Source organism: Lissotriton helveticus, chromosome 8 (assembly GCF_964261635.1).
Source record: "Lissotriton helveticus chromosome 8, aLisHel1.1, whole genome shotgun sequence".
NCBI lineage: Eukaryota > Metazoa > Chordata > Amphibia > Caudata > Salamandridae > Lissotriton > Lissotriton helveticus.
The window spans coordinates 469,184,165-469,202,638 of NC_136069.1; the positions used below are offsets into that span (position 1 = coordinate 469,184,165).

Sequence of the window (18,474 nt, forward strand, 5' to 3'; positions counted from 1 at the left end):
CTTTTTCTATCCTGGCGTCAATGGGTGGGCGGGGTCTGTGTGCGGGCGACTGCTTTGGGTTATAGATTGCTTTGTCATACACCCTGTTTGGTGCTTGCTAGTGCAGGCGTCTCGGTCCTTCCCCTTAAATTGATCTGTGATTATTCTATTTTTGTACCTTCTCACTTTATCATAGTATTAGAATGTATGGCACCAGATATGTCTGTTTCTTTTTTCCTGCTTTTAGGTCGGGGGGGGGGGGTTAAACATAAAATGAAACCTTCGTCTTATCCTGTAACATGTTGTGAGTTCAATACAATGTTTATCCTGATTGGCTGCCGGACCTCAGGGTTATCGGTTGAAGAGCTGTGTCATTTGATATTATAGTGGGTCTTATTCTTGTGTTGCGGCCGACCCCTGCGGTTGTTGGCCCATGCTTGTAATTTTTTTGAACTGTACAATAAAGGTTTTTATAATAAAAAAAAAAAAAGAATGGCTCCAGGCTGGTCATCCATCACACATTCGCACCATAAAGAGCTTAACTCTAATGCCTTCCTAGTGCAAGAGACCACAGTGCTCGCATAACTTTAAGTCATGTTTCGGTCCCAAGGACAACAGACCAACCTTGTTGGAGTCCAAAATAGACATCTGACTATGGTAGTGTTCAAGTTATTGCCTAATGTTAAATTCTCTGTGATAAATTATTTGTATGATTTTAACAATGCATATGACCATACCAATTAATCAATGATTTTGAACTTAAACTATATGAATATCTCATTTAGCAGCAAGTGTAACAGTAAATTTAGGTCACATTTTCATGAGACACCATTATTTTTATAATGGATGCAGCTTTTGGTGTTCTGCTCACCCTGCCCCTGCCCCTCCCTCCTCCCAATTAGTTGCCGGCCGAAAGCCTTCCACAGAACATGGAAAGCACAGACGTAAATGTACTGTGGTGTTAGATTATTGTGACTGAAGGATTTCCACTGTTAGTTTTGATATACATGTATAGAACATAATTCCATGAACTATTGTTAAGAAAATGTTTTATATTGTGTTGTACATCTCCGGTGTGCAGTTGATGAGGATGCAAGCAGATCATTTCTTTTACCTTAAGTAATGGGTTGGTATTATGAACTTTTCAAATTTACAAAAATGGTTTTGATATGCCAATGTGACCTACCATGATCATGTCATGCAGAATATTCAGTTTTATTATTTGTAAGCATGCATTGTATTTAAAAACAAAACACTGCTTTTGAAAAACTGAGACTTCTCCGGAAAGTCTGTCTGGTTATTTTGACTTAGCTCACTGAGGATGCTGTCAGTACTCCCTACGAGTTTGACATGAAGACCTTTGAGAGATTTTTATTTACCAACTAAGATTTCTGTTAGGACTTGTGATTTTGCATTCTGTGTCTGGGCCTTCATGGCAAAAAATGCAAATTTCTCAGAGTTGCACATTTTGACAAGTCTATATTAAACTTTTTAAAACTAATTTTTATCTAGAATTTGGTCCTTGTGTGGTCCCATTTACCAATACTCCCACAGTAGGAACGACAGCACTTGAAGTTGGTCTTTTTTGGAGGCTATAACCTGCCTACCACTGACAAGAATCTACGTTTTTTGAAGTAAAGTTTCACGGGGAGCTGCTCTGTTGAAGGGCAGCAAAAAAAGTAACTAACATCAAGGTGCCGTGGTGGCATCTATATACATCTCATGATGTTATATCTAGATTGAACTTGATGTCGAGACCGAACCAAGCACCAGCTGCCGGTGCAAAACTTACAACTTGCCGTAATCTAGTCTGGCATCTTGGGGGAATCAAGGTGAGGAATATGAAGGAATCAAGGTGAGGAATTTGAAGGTAGAAGTATCTATTTTATTTATTTGGACATTTTTAAAGCGCCTGGTGACGCCAGAAGGCGTGTCCCCGCGCTATGGTAAGTGATCAGTTGCCATCCCCCCCTTCCCGAGGATCTACCTGCTAAAAAGGTAAGTTTTTAATTTTTTTCTGAACAGGGCCTCTGATGGCTCAAGACGGAGGTCTAGGGGCAGGACGTTCCAGCACTTGGGAGCAAGGTATCTGAAAGACCTCCCACCCATCCGTGCCTTCCTAACTCTGGGCACCACAAGTAGTCCCGTCTGAGAGGACCGTAAATTGCGGGTAGGCTCATAGTGGGACACCAGACTCTGAAGTGGCACAGGGGCTTTGCCGCTCAGAATGTGATGGCACGTAGAGAGGGCCTTAAACTCAACTCTCTTCTCCACCGGAAGCCAATGGAGAGCTTGGAGAGCGGGTTTAGAGGGAGACCTTCTCGGGAGTTTTAGCACGAGCCGGGCTGCGGCATTTTGGAGCACCCGAAGGCGCCCCATGACCTTGCCTGAAGCCCCCAGATAAAGCAGGTTACCATAGTCCAGGCGCGAGGTGACCAGGGCGTGCACCAGCGTCCTACGAGCCGAGATGGGAAGTAGATCTAAAACCTTCCTCAGAGTTCTCAAGACACCGAAACACACCCCCGTCACCCGGCCAACCTGCGGGCCAAAGGCAAGGTCATTATCAAGCCACATGCCAAGATTCTTGGCCTCCAGGCTGGGCGTGGGGGCCTCACCTAGGCAGGATGGCCACCACGCAGGCGACCACGCAGAAGGCCCGCCCCCCACCACGATCACCTCGGTCTTGCTGCCGTTCAATTTTAAACAGTGTGCGGACATCCAGGCTGCAAGATCTTGCATGCAATTCCTGAAGATGTCCGCCGCAAGGCCGGGGGAGCGAGATAGGGAGACGACCAACTGCGTGTCGTCGGCGTAGGACACCAGGTGAATACCGTGGCCCTCCGCGATGGCTGCTAACGGGGAGACGTAGATATTGAATAAAGTCGGGCTCAGGGACGAACCCTGTGGTACGCCCTGGCCCAACTCGATCTCCCTCGAGTAGCATTCTCCCATCCTGACCTGGAAGCACCTATCAGACAGGAAGGACTTAATCCAACCAAGCGCAGCACCTGTGACCCCTCCTTCACTCAGACACTGTAGCAAGATGGTATGTGCTACAGTGTCGAATGCTGCACTCAAGTCGAGTAGGATCAGGGCCATAGTCTGGCCCTCATCCACACCCTGTCGGAGTGCCTCCACCGCCACCAAAAGTGCAGATTCCGTTGAGTGGCGGGGGCGGAAGCCAAATTGTGAGTCGTGGAGTAGCGAGGCCTCCTCCACGAACTGCATCAATTGCATATTAGCAATTTTCTCCGCTATTTTGGCCATGTAAGGTAGAAGGGAAATGGGGCGGAGATTGTCGAATTTCTCGAAGCTCACATTGGCCTTTTTTTGCAGGGGGAGGACAACCGCCCGTTTCCAGGCCTTGGGGACATTCTGGGACAGGAAAGAGGAGTCCAGAAGGTTACGAACATAAGGTTCGAGAACCTGCAAGCTGCCCTTAAGCCGACTGGGGGTCGTCGGGTCTCTTGGGGAGCCAGATTTAATTGACCCGCAGATGCGAATCAGCTCTTCTGTGGGCGGGGTAAGGAAGGAGGTAAGCTGCTGTACTCCCGTCTTTTCCACACCCTTCCCCCATGTAGGAACGTTAGTTGCCTGTCGAGGAAAGGAATTGTAGAGGTGAGTGACTTTGTTAGTAAAAAACTCTGCAACACGGTCACAGCCCTCCACCGTGCAGAGTTTCGAGGGGCATACAGCAGACTTGCTTATGGTGATGGATTTATAGATTGAGAAGAGTTCTTTGGTGGACTGCTCAGCTCCTTCAATCCTAGTGCAAAAGTACGCCGATTTGCCCTTCCGTAGTAGTTTGTGGTAACTACGCCTGCGGTTGGTGTATTCTGCTTTAGCGGAGGCGGAGTATGCTACTCTCCATAGCCTTTCAGCCCTTTTGCATGCTGCTTTTGCCACCCGCATATCAGCATTGAACCAGAGGGCAGATCTCTTTGCTCGGCCCCCCGATTTGGCCGCACCAAGTGGAGCAACCAGATCCAAGGCCTCTGTAATGCGTTGGTCTAGGTTGGAGTTGATCTCTGCCACACCTATTCCGCCAGGATGACCTTTGGCCGTAAGAGCCAAATTGAATGCGGATTGGGAGAATGCTGCCCATCTCCGCCTAGGATGTTTATCAGCTGGAGGGTCAATCAGTGCAGGTTCTTGATTCCCTATGGTAAAGGGGACAAGATGGTGGTCAGTCCATGGAACGGGGACCGGTGTGCATGCTTCCACTTGACTCCAATTAGCAAAAATTGGGTCAAGAAGATGACCCAGGTTATGGGTAGGATGCTGCACCTTCTGCTCAAATTGTAAATTCGCCATTGTAAGACAGAGGTCCATAGCTGTCTTATCTGATAGTGTCCAGATGTAGGTTCAAATCACCTAAAACTAGATACCTATCAGTGTTCAGAGCAGCATCAGTAACAGCTTCCACAAGTTTCTCAACGAAAGCTGTGGGGGAGCCCGGTGGGCGGTAGATCAGGAAACCCTTTAAGGTGGACTTGCCATTCAGAGAGATGGAAAAGACACCCGCTTCACTACCTTCAATAGTGGTGCGTTCAAGCTGGCATTGGTATTCCTGTTTCGCCACAATGGCGATACCCCCACCTCTCCCTCTGAGTCTGTCTAATCTTTGAAGACAGTAACCCTCTGGGATGGCCTCGATAATTTCTGGCATGGAATCCGAGTCCAGCCACGTCTCTGTGAGAAAGAGTAGGTCCCATCGCTTTTCAGCAAGGAGATCATGGATGTCAAGACAATGCTTTGGTAGGGAGTGGACATTTAGCAGACCACACATCAAAGGATGGTGGGCACTGGTTTGGGTTTGCCCTGCGCAAAAGGTGTAGCCGCAGTAGTTGCAGTCCACGCTCTTGTCCGCCTCCATGCCATGTGAGCAAGGTGTCAGGTGGCCATGGCGGAAGAGAAGTAGTTCCTCTCGGCTCCAGTGAATATCGGAATGTAGTATTCCCTAAAAAAGGGAATCAACAGCATAAAACTAGTTTATACCACCGAATATCATACAAGGGTCAATGTTAAGATATATAACAGTACATTAGCAGAGACGTGTATAAATCAGCTCTATGCTAGTATCCGCTGAACCACATGGTGGTGTACCTAGTAGGAACACCAATGATCACACTATCTGTGGAGTTTCTATTATCAACTGGACATAAACAAAACATGAGACTACTCTCAGCGCATTAAATGCTGAGAATGCCTTGGACTACCTGCATTAGGCATTTTTCTGGAAATCCCTGGAAAGGTTTGGCAGGCCTTAGTAATTTATAGAATGGATAAAGCACTTCTATCAAAAACCTCAACAAAGGCTTTTAGTAAACAAATAGATGTCAGACCCTCTCAGAACACATTTAGCCATACAGGATGCAGACTCTCTCCATACCGTATTTGAAATCTTTTTTGGTTGCAGTACAAAACCATCATACAATCATGGCTCCTAAGTGTGAGAAAATTGCCCTTAAATTCCAAATTATGCCACAATGTCCTGATTTACACAATTAATACATGTGCAACAATAGTAGCACAACAATTGGCAATTGAATTTAACCCAGAGTCGGGATGGATACAAACTAAATATGGAAACAAATTATAGGAAAGTGCCCTTTTTGCATTGTTATCCCTAACTTTATTTTCCAAATATCACATGTAATTTAACTGTGAGCCCGGGGTCCCTGCCAATCAGGTTCCTAGGGCCTGTGTCCTTACCATAAACTGTACCATTGACTTCCCAATTGGTACAACTCTGGCTTACCTATAAGTTCCTTGTAAGGGTTACCTATGGCACCAAGGGAATGGTAGCCAGGGAAAGGCCTCGGAGGGCGGCAGCATGTATTGTGCCACCCTCAGAGACCACTCACCAAAATCATGCACCACTGCTATTGCAGTCTGTGGGTTTTGGTGCAGCTAAAAAATGCCGTCACGGCACCCTGAGTGCCATGCCTGCCCAGCACTGCATAAGGCCTAGGTAAATCACCCTTAAGGCAGTGTGCCCTATATCTTATGTGAAGATCTATCTGAAAGAGCAGACTGGTCCCTATAATATATAAAGTCATTCTTAGATATTATAAGTTCCCAGTAAAGCCATCCTGTGTATATGATCTGGAAACTTGTCAGTGCAAGTTTCCCAGTACCATAATGGCTTTACGCAATCCAGGGATGTTTGGTATCAAACATCTCAGAATAATAAACCTGCTCTAATTCCAGTGTCCGATTTATTATTCCTTGCACCAGGGGCCCCTTCTACCCAGGAGTCCCTTCTAGAGGGGACCCCTGAACAAAACCAGCCTTTGGTGGTTTCCTGACTAGTGACCACCAGCCTGCCACCCCAAGACAACTTTACAGACCCCGGGGGTGGAAGCCTTCGCTCCCTGGGGCCAGAAACAAAGCCTTTCATGCAGGGCCTTCCGTGGCAAGGAGCTTCAAAAGCCTTGCCGCCTTTACAAAGCAACCCCCAGCCTTTCCTGCTACCAGGAGCAGGCCCCCTTCCTGTCTCAACCCTTTTCGGCGGGAAGACAGGCAGGAATAAGTGAAAAGCAAGAAAGTGTGCCCACCTCTGTCAACCCCCACCCTTCAGGTGTGGTAGGTGAGGTGAAGCCCACTCTTCAGTGCCCGCCATCTTGCAGAAGGCAGGCACCGTCCAATCCGTGATAGGGATGGTGTTCACCCCCCACATGGGGCCAGCACCCTAAGGGTGTTGTCACCCTAAGGTCAGTTGCCCATAGGCTACTGTAGGAAGGTGGCTACCTGACTATGGTTACCCCAGATTTTTTGCCTGTGTTTAGCTGGTTTTTTGACTTAGTTGATCTGGTTCCCTGCTAATCAGGGCCCCAGGCCATCTGCTCTCTCTGTAAAATGGATTCCATGTACCCTAGGTACATACCACAATTGGAAATGGACTCCTTGTCAGCCCCTGTATAATGCACTATAGGTGCCCAGGGCATAGGGGCCACCAAGGCCTACCAGGGGCTGCAGCATATCTTTTGCCACCCCTGGCTGGTTCTTAAATTGACACAACTGGCTGATCACTCAGCTGGGGTAAGGTGGTGTAATCACCCCTTGCTTAGATATAGTATACCTATATCTAAACCTATATCTGGACACATGTAAACCTGTGAGCCACTCCTATGGAAGGCCTCATCAATCCTGGAGGCAGGGTGCGTGGTTTTATGTGAGATGGAGCTCTAGCATGAGCTGAGCCTGTCTGCAGCTGTCGGGAACAACTCCCTAAGCTGTTTCAGGATAATGCCATACCATATACTCTTAAGTGCCTTATAATCCTCGCGGTTAAATAGCAACTTTGGTTTGGCTTTATCAAAACATGTCGTGTAAGGTGTCATACGATTTGGAATACTATCCCCTCGCCAGTTCTGGCGACGGGGATAGCATTCCACCCCTCTAGAGGGGTAAGACATGTTCCTTTACTGTAATGCGGTTAAATTCTCCAAAGACCTTAGATCCACAAAATGGATGCCTCTGCCACAGACAAATGTCTGGACCCCTGCAGCTGACCGAAACTCAGCCAAAGGGGTCCTGGACAAAGGGTTTCCTGTCACAGGAGGGTGTCACCACCCTCCAGACAGGAGATAGTGGATTGTAGCAGGGAGGTCTGAAAGAAACCAGACACTGCCTGGGGCGCACAAGGCTGCCCCTTGCATAATCCGGCCAAACCGGTTCTGGGGCACTCCAGCCCTCGTGCCAGGGCGGCCTGGATCAAAGCAAAGGGGTGTATCCACCCCCTTCCTGGGTCCCACCCATAGGGGGGGACCTAGCAGGTAATCACGCCCCCCAGATTCGAATAAGAGTGGGAGCAGTGCCAATGCACATCAGATTTCCTGGAAGAAACATTAGAAACGAAACTCTGGACCCTTGGACCTCCATCTCAACGTGGAAGCCCGAAGAATCTCCCTTGTGGTCAAGGAGTGACCACCCTGCAGCAGCAGGCACCATCCAGCCCTCGACGTCTACTTAGTTGCAGTTCCCGCCGGAACTCGAGCGACTGAGATCGACGAGATCAAGCTTGCCTGCCTTCCAACAGCCCGATCCACAGTCCCTGCAGAGCTGAGACCCGTGGAGGCGACCGGAAGCGTGGGGCACGCCATCTTGAATTGACCACGAGACGCTGACCGTGCAGCCCACGAGTGACCCTCGAAGCTGTGCACCGGGGTTCGAGAAGCCCCCACCCTGAGCTACTCCTGAGCCGAAGTTCAGCCCTCCACACTCGACGAGTGCTGCGTGGGGCCCTTCTGCTCCATTTGGCTCAACGCGTTGGCCCGGTCACTTGCCAGCTGGCTAGTGGTCCCTGTGCCGACGAAACTACAAAGAAGACTCGTGAATCTGGTTGCTCCAGATCCACACCAGCTCCCCTGAAAAGGAGCCCCGACTCTGACCTTCCTGGTCCGAGTGAGAAGCAATCTTCCGATCCCGCGTGGATTGCTCTTGCCAAGTGTTGTTTGCTCCAAACTTGAAGCCGACTGCACCGACGGTGAGAGCCTGCGTGGGACAGATCGTGACCTGCTCCTGGACGTCGCAGATGCCCCAGAGCCCACGTGACAGCGGAGAGAAGCTCCTCGACGACCACCTGATTGCGCCCGACATTGCCTGGTTCCGTCCTGGTTCCACCCTGGTCACTGCTGAGTGACCCAGACTCTGTCCCCTCTGCTTTCAGGTACCCTTCGACTTGAGTCCACCCTTGGACTCCACCGGACACTTCATCTTCAACCTGCCTGCAGCCCTTTCAGCTTCAAGCACCAAGAGCCTGCGTGTCAAAACCCGACGCCACTTCGACCCTGTGCACCCACTTCCTGTGGGTGAGGTAACTTTGCTCCGCCGGTGTTCCCACACTGGTGCACATCTCTAGGGTCTGTGTGTTAAGTTGTGTTCCTCTAGGTTCAGCGGAAGTGTCCTTAAACTTTAACTTTACACTTTTTACGCACCATTGGTTAACATTGGTGCATGCGTGCGCTTTCCGCACATCTCCCGAATCCCGAGGGCCATTCCCGACTTCAGCATTGCTTGTCCTGACTGCTCCCAGCGATTCCCTAGGCCCTAGGCCTAACCACTGCTCGATTGGTATCTCTTATACCACTTGTTTAGTATATGGTTTGAGTGGCCACCCGCCCTCATCCATAATTGTGCAACTTGTATGTTTAAACAGTGCTTTTGATTTAACGCTTGTGCCCCTTTATTCATAAAGAATACTGGGGATTGTTTTTAGTAATAAACACATATATTTTTATAATATATACTTGTGTGGTGTCCTTTCATTTGATATTACAGGATTGTATGTGGTAAAACAGCTCGCTTAACACGACCTCTTAAGTTAAGCCTTTAGGCTGCTTAGTCCATGCTACCCCTAGGATAGCTTGTCTAATAAGGTTGACTTACAACCAGACACCATAAGGGATTGTTTGGTCTGATAATAGGTGGTTCCAGAATTGGAAACATCACCTATCAGGCCAACTTCTCACAGCTACTACCTCAAGACCCCAAAAACATACCCTAAATACAGTATTTAGGGGGCAGTCCTGAGCCTGGGTATCAGAAGAAGGACCAAAGAGATGTGCTGCAGAAGAGGACGGCGATAACTGCTTTGGCCCCAGCACTACCAGCCTGTATCCTGCTACAGAACCCCTGCAAGCTGAAACCGACGTGTCCTGTAACCAGCAGCCTCCAAGAACCCCGGGGACCTGCCTTGCAATCTCAAAGGACCCCGATATATCACAGACACCGGATTTGTCCCACAGCAACCCAAGCCAGGACTCCAGTTCCAGCTGGAACCGCAAGTCTCACCACTCTGTACCAGACACCGACGGCCAGAATATGAGTGGCCCAACACCCCAGCGAGGTCCCCTCGGCAATCCTGACCTGGGTTCCAGCAAAAGACTACCTCCTACGACCTTCTCCTTGACAACTACAGCCTCATTCTGAAGGGTCCCTCCGACCGGAAGCAGAACCGGCGAGAAATACCAGTCACGAAAAGACACCCCTGCACAGGCAGCCCCCGAGTCATGAGGTGCCACACAGTGTCCTGGTGTCCATCAACTCTACAACTTCATCCTCCAGGGTTTGGTTCCCTTTTTCCAGTCTTCTGGCTCCAGCATGCAGTCCTTTTTTTCAAGCGGGAACTTACATAGAAAAGCACTGGGCTCCCAGCACCTCCTATGCACCATGCACCCGGCTGCCCCAGCGCCACTGGCGGTGTGGACTTGGTGCTAACCTAGGACCCCTTGTGCCTTTACCTTAACCCTAGAAGCTTGCCTCCCAAGACCGAGTAACCTGCCTGTGAGCAGCCCCCAACCAAGATGCCCTCTAGCCCCACTGGCTAACCTTGGCGCCCTGCACTCTTTGCCAGGCCGCACTAGTGCCGCTGGTGGTGCACCTTAAGTGCCAACCTGAACCTTGGGGCACCTTGGATGTAACCATCCCCCCCAAAAAAACTCAGTTACCAAAACCGTTTACTTACCTGCAAACCGAACACTTTGTTTTTCTCCATAGGATTGCACAGTGGGTTTTTAATGAAAAATATTTCAAGTGTTAAACTGTCTTGTACTGCAACCAAAGAAAATTAGTGTCCTCACAAGAGTTAACCTCCTTACTGCTGTACTGTAATGCTTAAACAGGTTAGGAAGTTGTATCATCCCAAACTTGAAAAGTAACTACAAAGTAACTAAAAGTAATCTTAAAGTAATTATCAGTATTTTGAAGAGCTTACAATCCATTTTCTTGACTGCAAAGTAATTTGTATGTTCCTGTAAAACCAGTGCACACTGTATCTTGGAAAAGTATTACTGTATTTAAAGTATAACTTACCTGCTACTGAGTAAATCTTGGTTCTAGTAATAAAAATAAATTAACTTTTTATACAAATTATTGGTCTGATTTCAGTCTTAAGTGTGACATATTTCTTACCTGAGTGTACAACAAATGCTTAACACTACCCTCTGATGATCCAGACTGCTCAACCATCAACCACACTACCATAAAAGAGAGAACGGTATTATCTACTTAAGCCTCTGGTGATCCACTGGACTCTGCGCTGCTCACTATACCTTACTATGCTATAGTATATACAGAGCCAGCTTCCTACGCAAATCGATATGTTTACATAGTGCACTCTCAACCTTGACTGAAATGGGTAGAGAAACTGGTGCTTAGGGTTAGCGCTGGCAAGCGTATATGACAACTTTAGCTCCATAACTACCAATGCTTCAGGATTGTACTCAATTACTAAAGAGGAGAGGAGATTTCACTTTAACGGTCACTGGTCACCCGAATCAATGTAGTCAAAGTGGCTACTTTGTCCAAACTGCTACATCAATTTATGGCCCTTCCTATATAGGTTCCTACCACCTACTTTACAAGGTTTTCATTCAGCAGTTCAGCAATCTATTGGCTTATAGGGAAAAATAAAAAGCCCAAACGTGTTAAAGGTGCTGCAACTTCCAATTATGTGTGAAGAATGGATCCTTTCTAACTTTCAAGGTTATGAATGGACTGCATTAGGTAACAGCCTGAATTCTCTATCTGAACAATTATACCCGGCCATTACATATTGCCATACATATTGATGAGTCACAAATACACGATATCACACTGAATATGAGTAATTAAAGGTCTTTTAGATTTGATCAGTACATTATATATATATGGAAGCCAATCATGTGAGTATAATGCAACTAGCTTACCATTACAGGGAACAATTTTCATTTGCAAAAGCTGGTGTGGAACCGATGGAGCTAGAATGACCTCCAATTCCTATTCTGTGTGAAACAGTAAAGTTGCTGCATGAGGGGGCACCCACTATGCTGTTGCACTGGGGAGACTTGATACAGCATGTCATTGGAAATACTCCTAACTACAATGAATAGCATGCTGAATTGATAGGGAGAAACAATTTCGTAAAAAAGTATTGTGGAAAGATTTCATTCTTTTCGTAAAAATTATCCAGATATGTAGGTGGGTTTCAAATCGCTTGAAAGTAAAAGAAGAGAGTGACCAAACGTAACTAGATAGGCAAACCAAGGGATTTTTACACTTATATAAACAGGAATCCTCTACAACAAGACATACAAACGAACAAATAAGTTGCATACTTTCAATGAAGCAGTTTCTGGTGCCTTTACAATAATGCCTTTTCTGCACTGCCTTCCTTTTCTTCACTGCAGAAAATCTTACAAAGAGCTGGTCATCCATACAAGGATCCCATTGGCGGACAGGATATCAAATAAACTACTTTTTAGGATAGAGCTGGTGTAGTCTTCTCCTCCACATATGAAGGGTGAGGAGTAGCAGAAAAATTGGAAAGAGAAACATTAACAGGGAAAGGCATCACAATTCTGAGTATGAAAGCCATCCGTGACCTCAGCACTAACTTGTCCGAGAAGAAAGTTGTCTAGGGCAGCTGCAAAGAGAGTCTGCAGTTCATTCAAACAGTTTGCAGAGGTGATGGTATTGTTTGTTTCTCGCATGGCCCAATGTAGTTTACCTATGTTAACCTAACTGTGCACGTTATAGGCAGCTTTTTCTTTCCACATGTTACTATAGGAACAGGTTTGCTTTTGTGTTGCACTGTATTTTCACACAGAACCTGCATATGTTTTTGTGTTCTGGTCTTCTCCTGAGCACCATAGACATGGTCAAACTATGCCCCTTGTTATTCTCTCTGGTCAGACACCAGCACCTAAACATAACTTGCGAATGCAGCTCCTGTTTATGAACACACGTCTTGTCATATTACTGAGTGTAGGAGTTGTAACAGACTGAGAACGAAGATCCTAAGACAAGACTGCGGAGTCAGCTCAGATGTAGAACATCCATCTATGTATGTTAAGGTACAGGGTCTGCCACTAATCCCAGATCTCTTTGATATATAATTATATAATTTTATTAGGGAGGGGGTTTAGGGTAATCTGTCTTAGAACATGACAGGGCTTTGTATGGTATATGGTTTATTAACCATGCTAGCAATTTTTTTTATACACATTTGTTTTCCAATTGTGGAACAAATACTGCGTCTTACAGCACAATAGTTTAAATAAATATTCTAAACTTCCTTGGTGTCTCTTGTTTATCTTATTGTGGACAAGTACGAGTGAGAGAACAAAAGGGTGTGTCCTGTTACCCCAATACCTGAGAGGTCAAGAGTGTTGTGTTCTGGGGTGTCAAGTCACTTGTCTCTCTGTTAAGGTTAGGAGGGCAAGTGAGACACTATAGCTAGTTGGACTCTGGCTCATAGATACTGAGGTGGTAAGGTGGCCTAGTCACTACATGCAGATGTTCTATGGTCCAAAGCATAGTTGTTCCAGAGCAGAATCCCTGCAACATGGCTCTGCCAACGTTTTGGTCTGATACTTACTTGCGGGAACCCTGAGGAGTACTTGTGCTTGCATCTTTTACTGGAGACATCCATGGTGTTAGGGGTTTATCATCCACAGTTTTTAGGAACACCTAGTTCTTGTGATTTTTCAAGCATGAATATTAAAAGGTTTCTATCCACATTGTGCTGCACTTTGAATACATTTTAGTTTACTTAAGGCGCAACCTATTGCGGCCAACTCCCGCCCGGCAGTCGATGCACAGTTGACAACATGGAGTCCCTAACTCTTGTTTCTTGCAGATGGTACATTAAACCCTCTTAAATCCAAGGTGTACAAGGCTCTTTCCATCTGTGTTTTAGGGTCTTTGCAGAAAGTTGGTAGCTTAATGATTTGGTTGACATGAAAGCGAGTCACCACTTTGGGCAGAAATTGTGGGTTGTCTTTGTGTATTTGCAAGTAGGGTTCTGGTATTATTAGCGCTTGAAGCTCGCTCACTCACTCTGTGTAGCAATGTGATTGCATTCAGAAAGACCATCTTAAGAGTGAGTGACTTTAGATCAGTTTTGTGCTTAGGTTCAAAAGTGCCTGTCATTAACTGTGTTAGCACAGTGTTTACGTTTTACAATAGTGCTGGAACTGATCATGGTGGTGCCACTGTCTTTGAGCCTTCCAAAAATGTTTTCACCACTGAGGATGTTAAGAAACTGTTACCTGAAGTTCCCCTTGTGTGGACTACTATTGTTGCCAGGTATACCTTTAATGATGCATAGGTTAGCTTGCTATCTAACAGGTGAGTGAGGTATGTTTCCTGTTCTGTCCTTGTCTCCATTTTCCAGTTCTCTGTGCACCATTGAATGCATTGTCTCCATTTGCAGTGTAATATTTCCTTATGTTTGCTTTCTTTGCTTCTCTAAGGAAAGCACTGTCCTGGATAGAAGCTGTGGCTGCTCAAATACTAGATATTCAGGAGCCGGATTTCTAGGCGTGTTGCTGGCTCGGGGTGGTATACTCTCCAGTATTGCATTGTTAGCAGATCTTGGTTTACTTAGATTGTAGTCATCTGTCCCGTGGTCATCTGTCTTATGGACATCTCTAGTAGTTCTGAGTACCAGGAAAAAGACTATTTTTCTCATCCCCCAGACTTTGAAAGTTATCTCCAGTGTTTCTTGTTTTAGTTCCTATTCATGGGAGGTGCTTTCTTGCCTTCGTCTGTCCATCTTTGTATTATGTTTTCCTGGTATGAGGACTGTTTGCCATGTGATATGTCTTGGTATCACTCATCTCCATACTTCCTGGGCTAGTTTGCTCAGGGTGAACAATTTCGGGCTTCCCGGTTTGTTGAAATAAAACATGGCTGTTTACCGTTTGAATTAGTACGGTTTGACCTGTTATGTGTGATTGAAAAACCCTCGGAGCTAGGAAAGCGGTCTTCAGTTCCAGGTAATTGATGTGCTTTAGCGCATCTGTGCTGTTCCACTGTCCCTGTACTTTCAGGTTGCCTGTGTGCGCTCCCCAATCCTTGGGGAATGCACCTGTTCACCATTCGGGTTGGTGTTTTGCATGGTGTCCCTATGGACACATTCTTTGATTACCACCACTCTATTTACTTCTCTACCTTTGCTGTGACAACCACTAGAGGCTCCCAACTCCTGGTGGCGTGTGACCATTTGTTTCAGATTCATTCCTCTCACTGGGACTCGCTCTATGGATCGCTTGGCCAAGAGAGCTGTAACTTAATCATGGAGAAGAGCCATATGATACTCTGACCTTCAGTCGTAGGCGGGTTGCATGGCAGGAGAGGTAGTCTCAAAGGGGAGCGAGTAGCCCATTCGGACGACCTGCAGAACTCAGATGTCTGGTGTGATGGATTGTCAGAGGAGGAGGTGATAGCAAATCCTGCCTCCGACTGGCAATTGATAGGCCTGAAACGTCAGACTAGGAAGGCTTGGAGGCGGTGGCAGGGGGAGAAATGGTAGACTGGCCCACCCGCTGGACCTGTGACCCACAAGAACGCTGGGTCCAACATTCGTGGCCACGCAGAGGTTGAACAGCTTGCATGACTGTGGCTGGGCAGGACAGGATGTGGCTGGGCGCCCTCCTTCCGTAACCACGACAAGCAGGGTAACCACGAAAAGCAGGGTAACCACGAAAAGCAGACTGAGGTGTACGGGAGGTAGCCGTGAGACCCAAGAATCGGTCCATAGCTCGAGAATCCTTAAAGCGCACAAGCACTGAGTCTGCCTGGTCATCAAAAAGGCGAGTGTCATCTAAGGACATGTCCATCAAAGTCAATTGGACATCCACGAGGAACCAGATGTCCTCAACCAGGAATAGTGTCTAAGTTCTACCGACGAGCCAACCATTCTGCCCAATGAGTCGTTGGTGTCCAGTTCACAACATATGTGAATTTAGCTGCGTCTCTCCCTTTCGCAACGGTCTGTGAAAGAACGACCCAGGTCTCTTCCGGGCACTGAGGCAGCACATGCGCAACCATATCCCAGATGGTATGGCAGTATCGGCCCAAGAGGCATGTGGTATTCACCAACCAAAATGCCAAGCTGGAGGAAGAAAACATCTTATTCCCAAGGTGGTCCAGCTTCTTGGATTGCCTATCGGGGGGTGCAAAAGGGAATGCGCACTTTGAAGATGAGGCTTGGACAACCAAGCACTCATGGGAGGGATGTTGCATGAGGAACGCTGGGTTGCCCGGAGCAGGGCAGTGGCAGCGGGTGATTGTCTTATCCACACTGAATGCATGAACCAAGTGCCCAGAAAGACATCGATGAGGGCTTCATTGAAGAGTAAAAGGGGTTCTGAAGATGTAGCCATAGGCTGAGGCACTGGCCTCATCCAGGTCGTTCGCCAGTCCATAGATTCTTCGAGCTGGACTGTTAAAGGGTCCAGCTGCCCCTCCTAGGGGCAGGGTCAACGTCGTGTGCGCCGGGGACGATGTACGGGAAGGTCGAGTAAGATCAATGGGCGTCCGCCTGAAATCGAGAACCAATCAACAGGGGCTATCTGGAGTCGAGCCGAAGCAAACGGCATCGGAGGCTAGGACCCCCAAACGACTCAGCGGGGCCCAAATGCGTACCAGGGAAGACAGGCTGCCCTAAAAGGAGGCCACTGGATTCAAGATAGCCTGGCTGATGAGGATTATGAATCCGAAACCGGTCCCAGGATGCTTGTTTCCGGTCCATGGAAGACATGGCTTGGCAGTTCGGGCTGGACTGTTCCCATGAGGCACAGGGTCAGACTGATTTGCATATAGCCATGTCTGAAATGGGGTGGCTGAGTGGGCTAAAGAATGGTGATGGATTAAACCCAGATCAGTTGACTGGGGGTGAGTGTTTGATTTGCTCAAACGCTCCGTCCAACATCCCCTTTTGTATCGCTTTGTTCGCCCTAAGTGTGGCAGGGTATGCTCAGACGTGAGTCCCTTGCTCACTTGGCCACTGGATTCAAGATAGCCTGGCTGATGAGGATTATGAATCCGAAACCGGTCCCAGGATGCTTGTTTCCGGTCCATGGAAGACATGGCTTGGCAGTTCGGGCTGGACTGTTCCCATGAGGCACAGGGTCAGACTGATTTGCATATAGCCATGTCTGAAATGGGGTGGCAGAGTGGGCTAAAGAATGGTGATGGATTAAACCCAGATCAGTTGACTGGGGGTGAGTGAGTGATTTGCTCAAACGCTCCGTCCATCATGCCCTTTTGTATCGTTAAAAGGAGGAAGAGCGCCTCATAGTACTTTTGGATTTGGGCAGGGGATGCCCTGGCTCCCGGAAAAGCGGGGAGGCACAGAGTTGTTTCAGAAGGAGGCTGCGGGGACAGGGCCTTTGATCGACGATGCTCAGAATCCCATGTTACATCAGTCGACCGACGGGGTGAAGTCAAAGAACCCCTGTAATTCTTACACTTCTGGTGCTTACATGACCTTCCCGACGACTTGGAATGCGACGAGGAGTGCGGGCTCGGCCAACATTCTCGGGACCGTTCTCTTGAATGAGAACGGCTGCGAAGCAGAGCGCCTGGCCTCCAACGACTTATGCTCCAGCAAAGCCTTAGAATTCATGGCCCAGCACTCTAAGAATGACTTCGGGTCGTGATCGCGCTCCAGGCACCAGAGGCACACGAGGTGCGGATTCATAATGGACATCATCCGGTGGCAGTAGCCGCAGGGCTTGAAGACGGTGCTACACTGGGACATCCTTGATGCACCACAAGTCCAAGACTCGAAAAAGACAGGCAAAAAGTCGAAAGAGGGCTAGATAAAAAGGGGTAGTTCTATCCGGATCTGTGCTTAGGCTGGTGCAGAAAAAGAAAGAACTGACATCAACGCGCATGGGCAGCGTCTCTATAGGATCGGCCGGCGATATCATCCCGGCATTCACGATGGACACGGAGCCGAATGACGCCACCTACCGACACACAGGGGGTACTGCTGTTGAAAATTCTCCAGATCCAGACTGATACCGGAGGGAAATTCTAAGGCAAGGAATCTACAACTAATAGCCACTATCAGATTTTTCTTTAGTTCAGAAGGGAGTTGATGACTGTATGACAGAAAGGTTGACAGCGTCTATGGGTCATCAAGTGAGGTTTAGAGTCGAACATAGGAGGAAGATGTTGCTGTTCTTCCTGGTGGACCACCAGAAATCATTTTTGGTTAGTCTAGACTGAACTCCCTTTTATAACAATTGCATATGCATATTCCAGTCACAGAATTGTATGTGGCTTTTCTTTGTGATTTCTAATATACAATAGAACCTTTAAACCCAAAAGGCAATTATCAGAGGGAAAAGTGCTTTCAAATATATGGGTTTACCCATCTTGAAGAACTGACAGAAGTACCTGCATTTTTCCCAACAGTTCCTGTTTTTGAGAGCAAGGGTGTGCCCTAGGTAGCCCTACTTCTCAAGTTACAGCCCTCCCACTTATTCAAGTTACGTTTTATAAACCTTTCCAAGCTTGCATACGTGAACACAACCAGAAAAGCATATTTCAAATCATTAAAACTGAACTTACCAATAATATTCCCAAGGGCCCAGACTGCTTGTTCACAAACATTCTGGTGTTGCGAATGTAATAGCCTCAAAAACAACGGCACTGCATCTGCAAGATAAAGATGGCTAATTAAAAAAGGCTTCACATAAGATCAGATTACCTAAG

General features: G+C 47.4%; 1 protein-coding gene across 2 annotated transcripts in view; it reads right to left on the reverse strand.

The window, feature by feature from the left end:
• The window catches only part of KPNA3 (karyopherin subunit alpha 3), an 802,806-nt gene that overhangs the window by 404,305 nt on the left and 380,027 nt on the right, over window positions 1-18,474 (reverse strand). For both annotated transcript variants that reach the window (XM_078657369.1, XM_078657368.1), the window contains exon 8: window positions 18,331-18,417. In XM_078657369.1, the coding sequence (XP_078513495.1) occupies window positions 18,331-18,417 (87 nt within the window). The remainder of the gene's footprint in view (window positions 1-18,330; window positions 18,418-18,474) is intronic.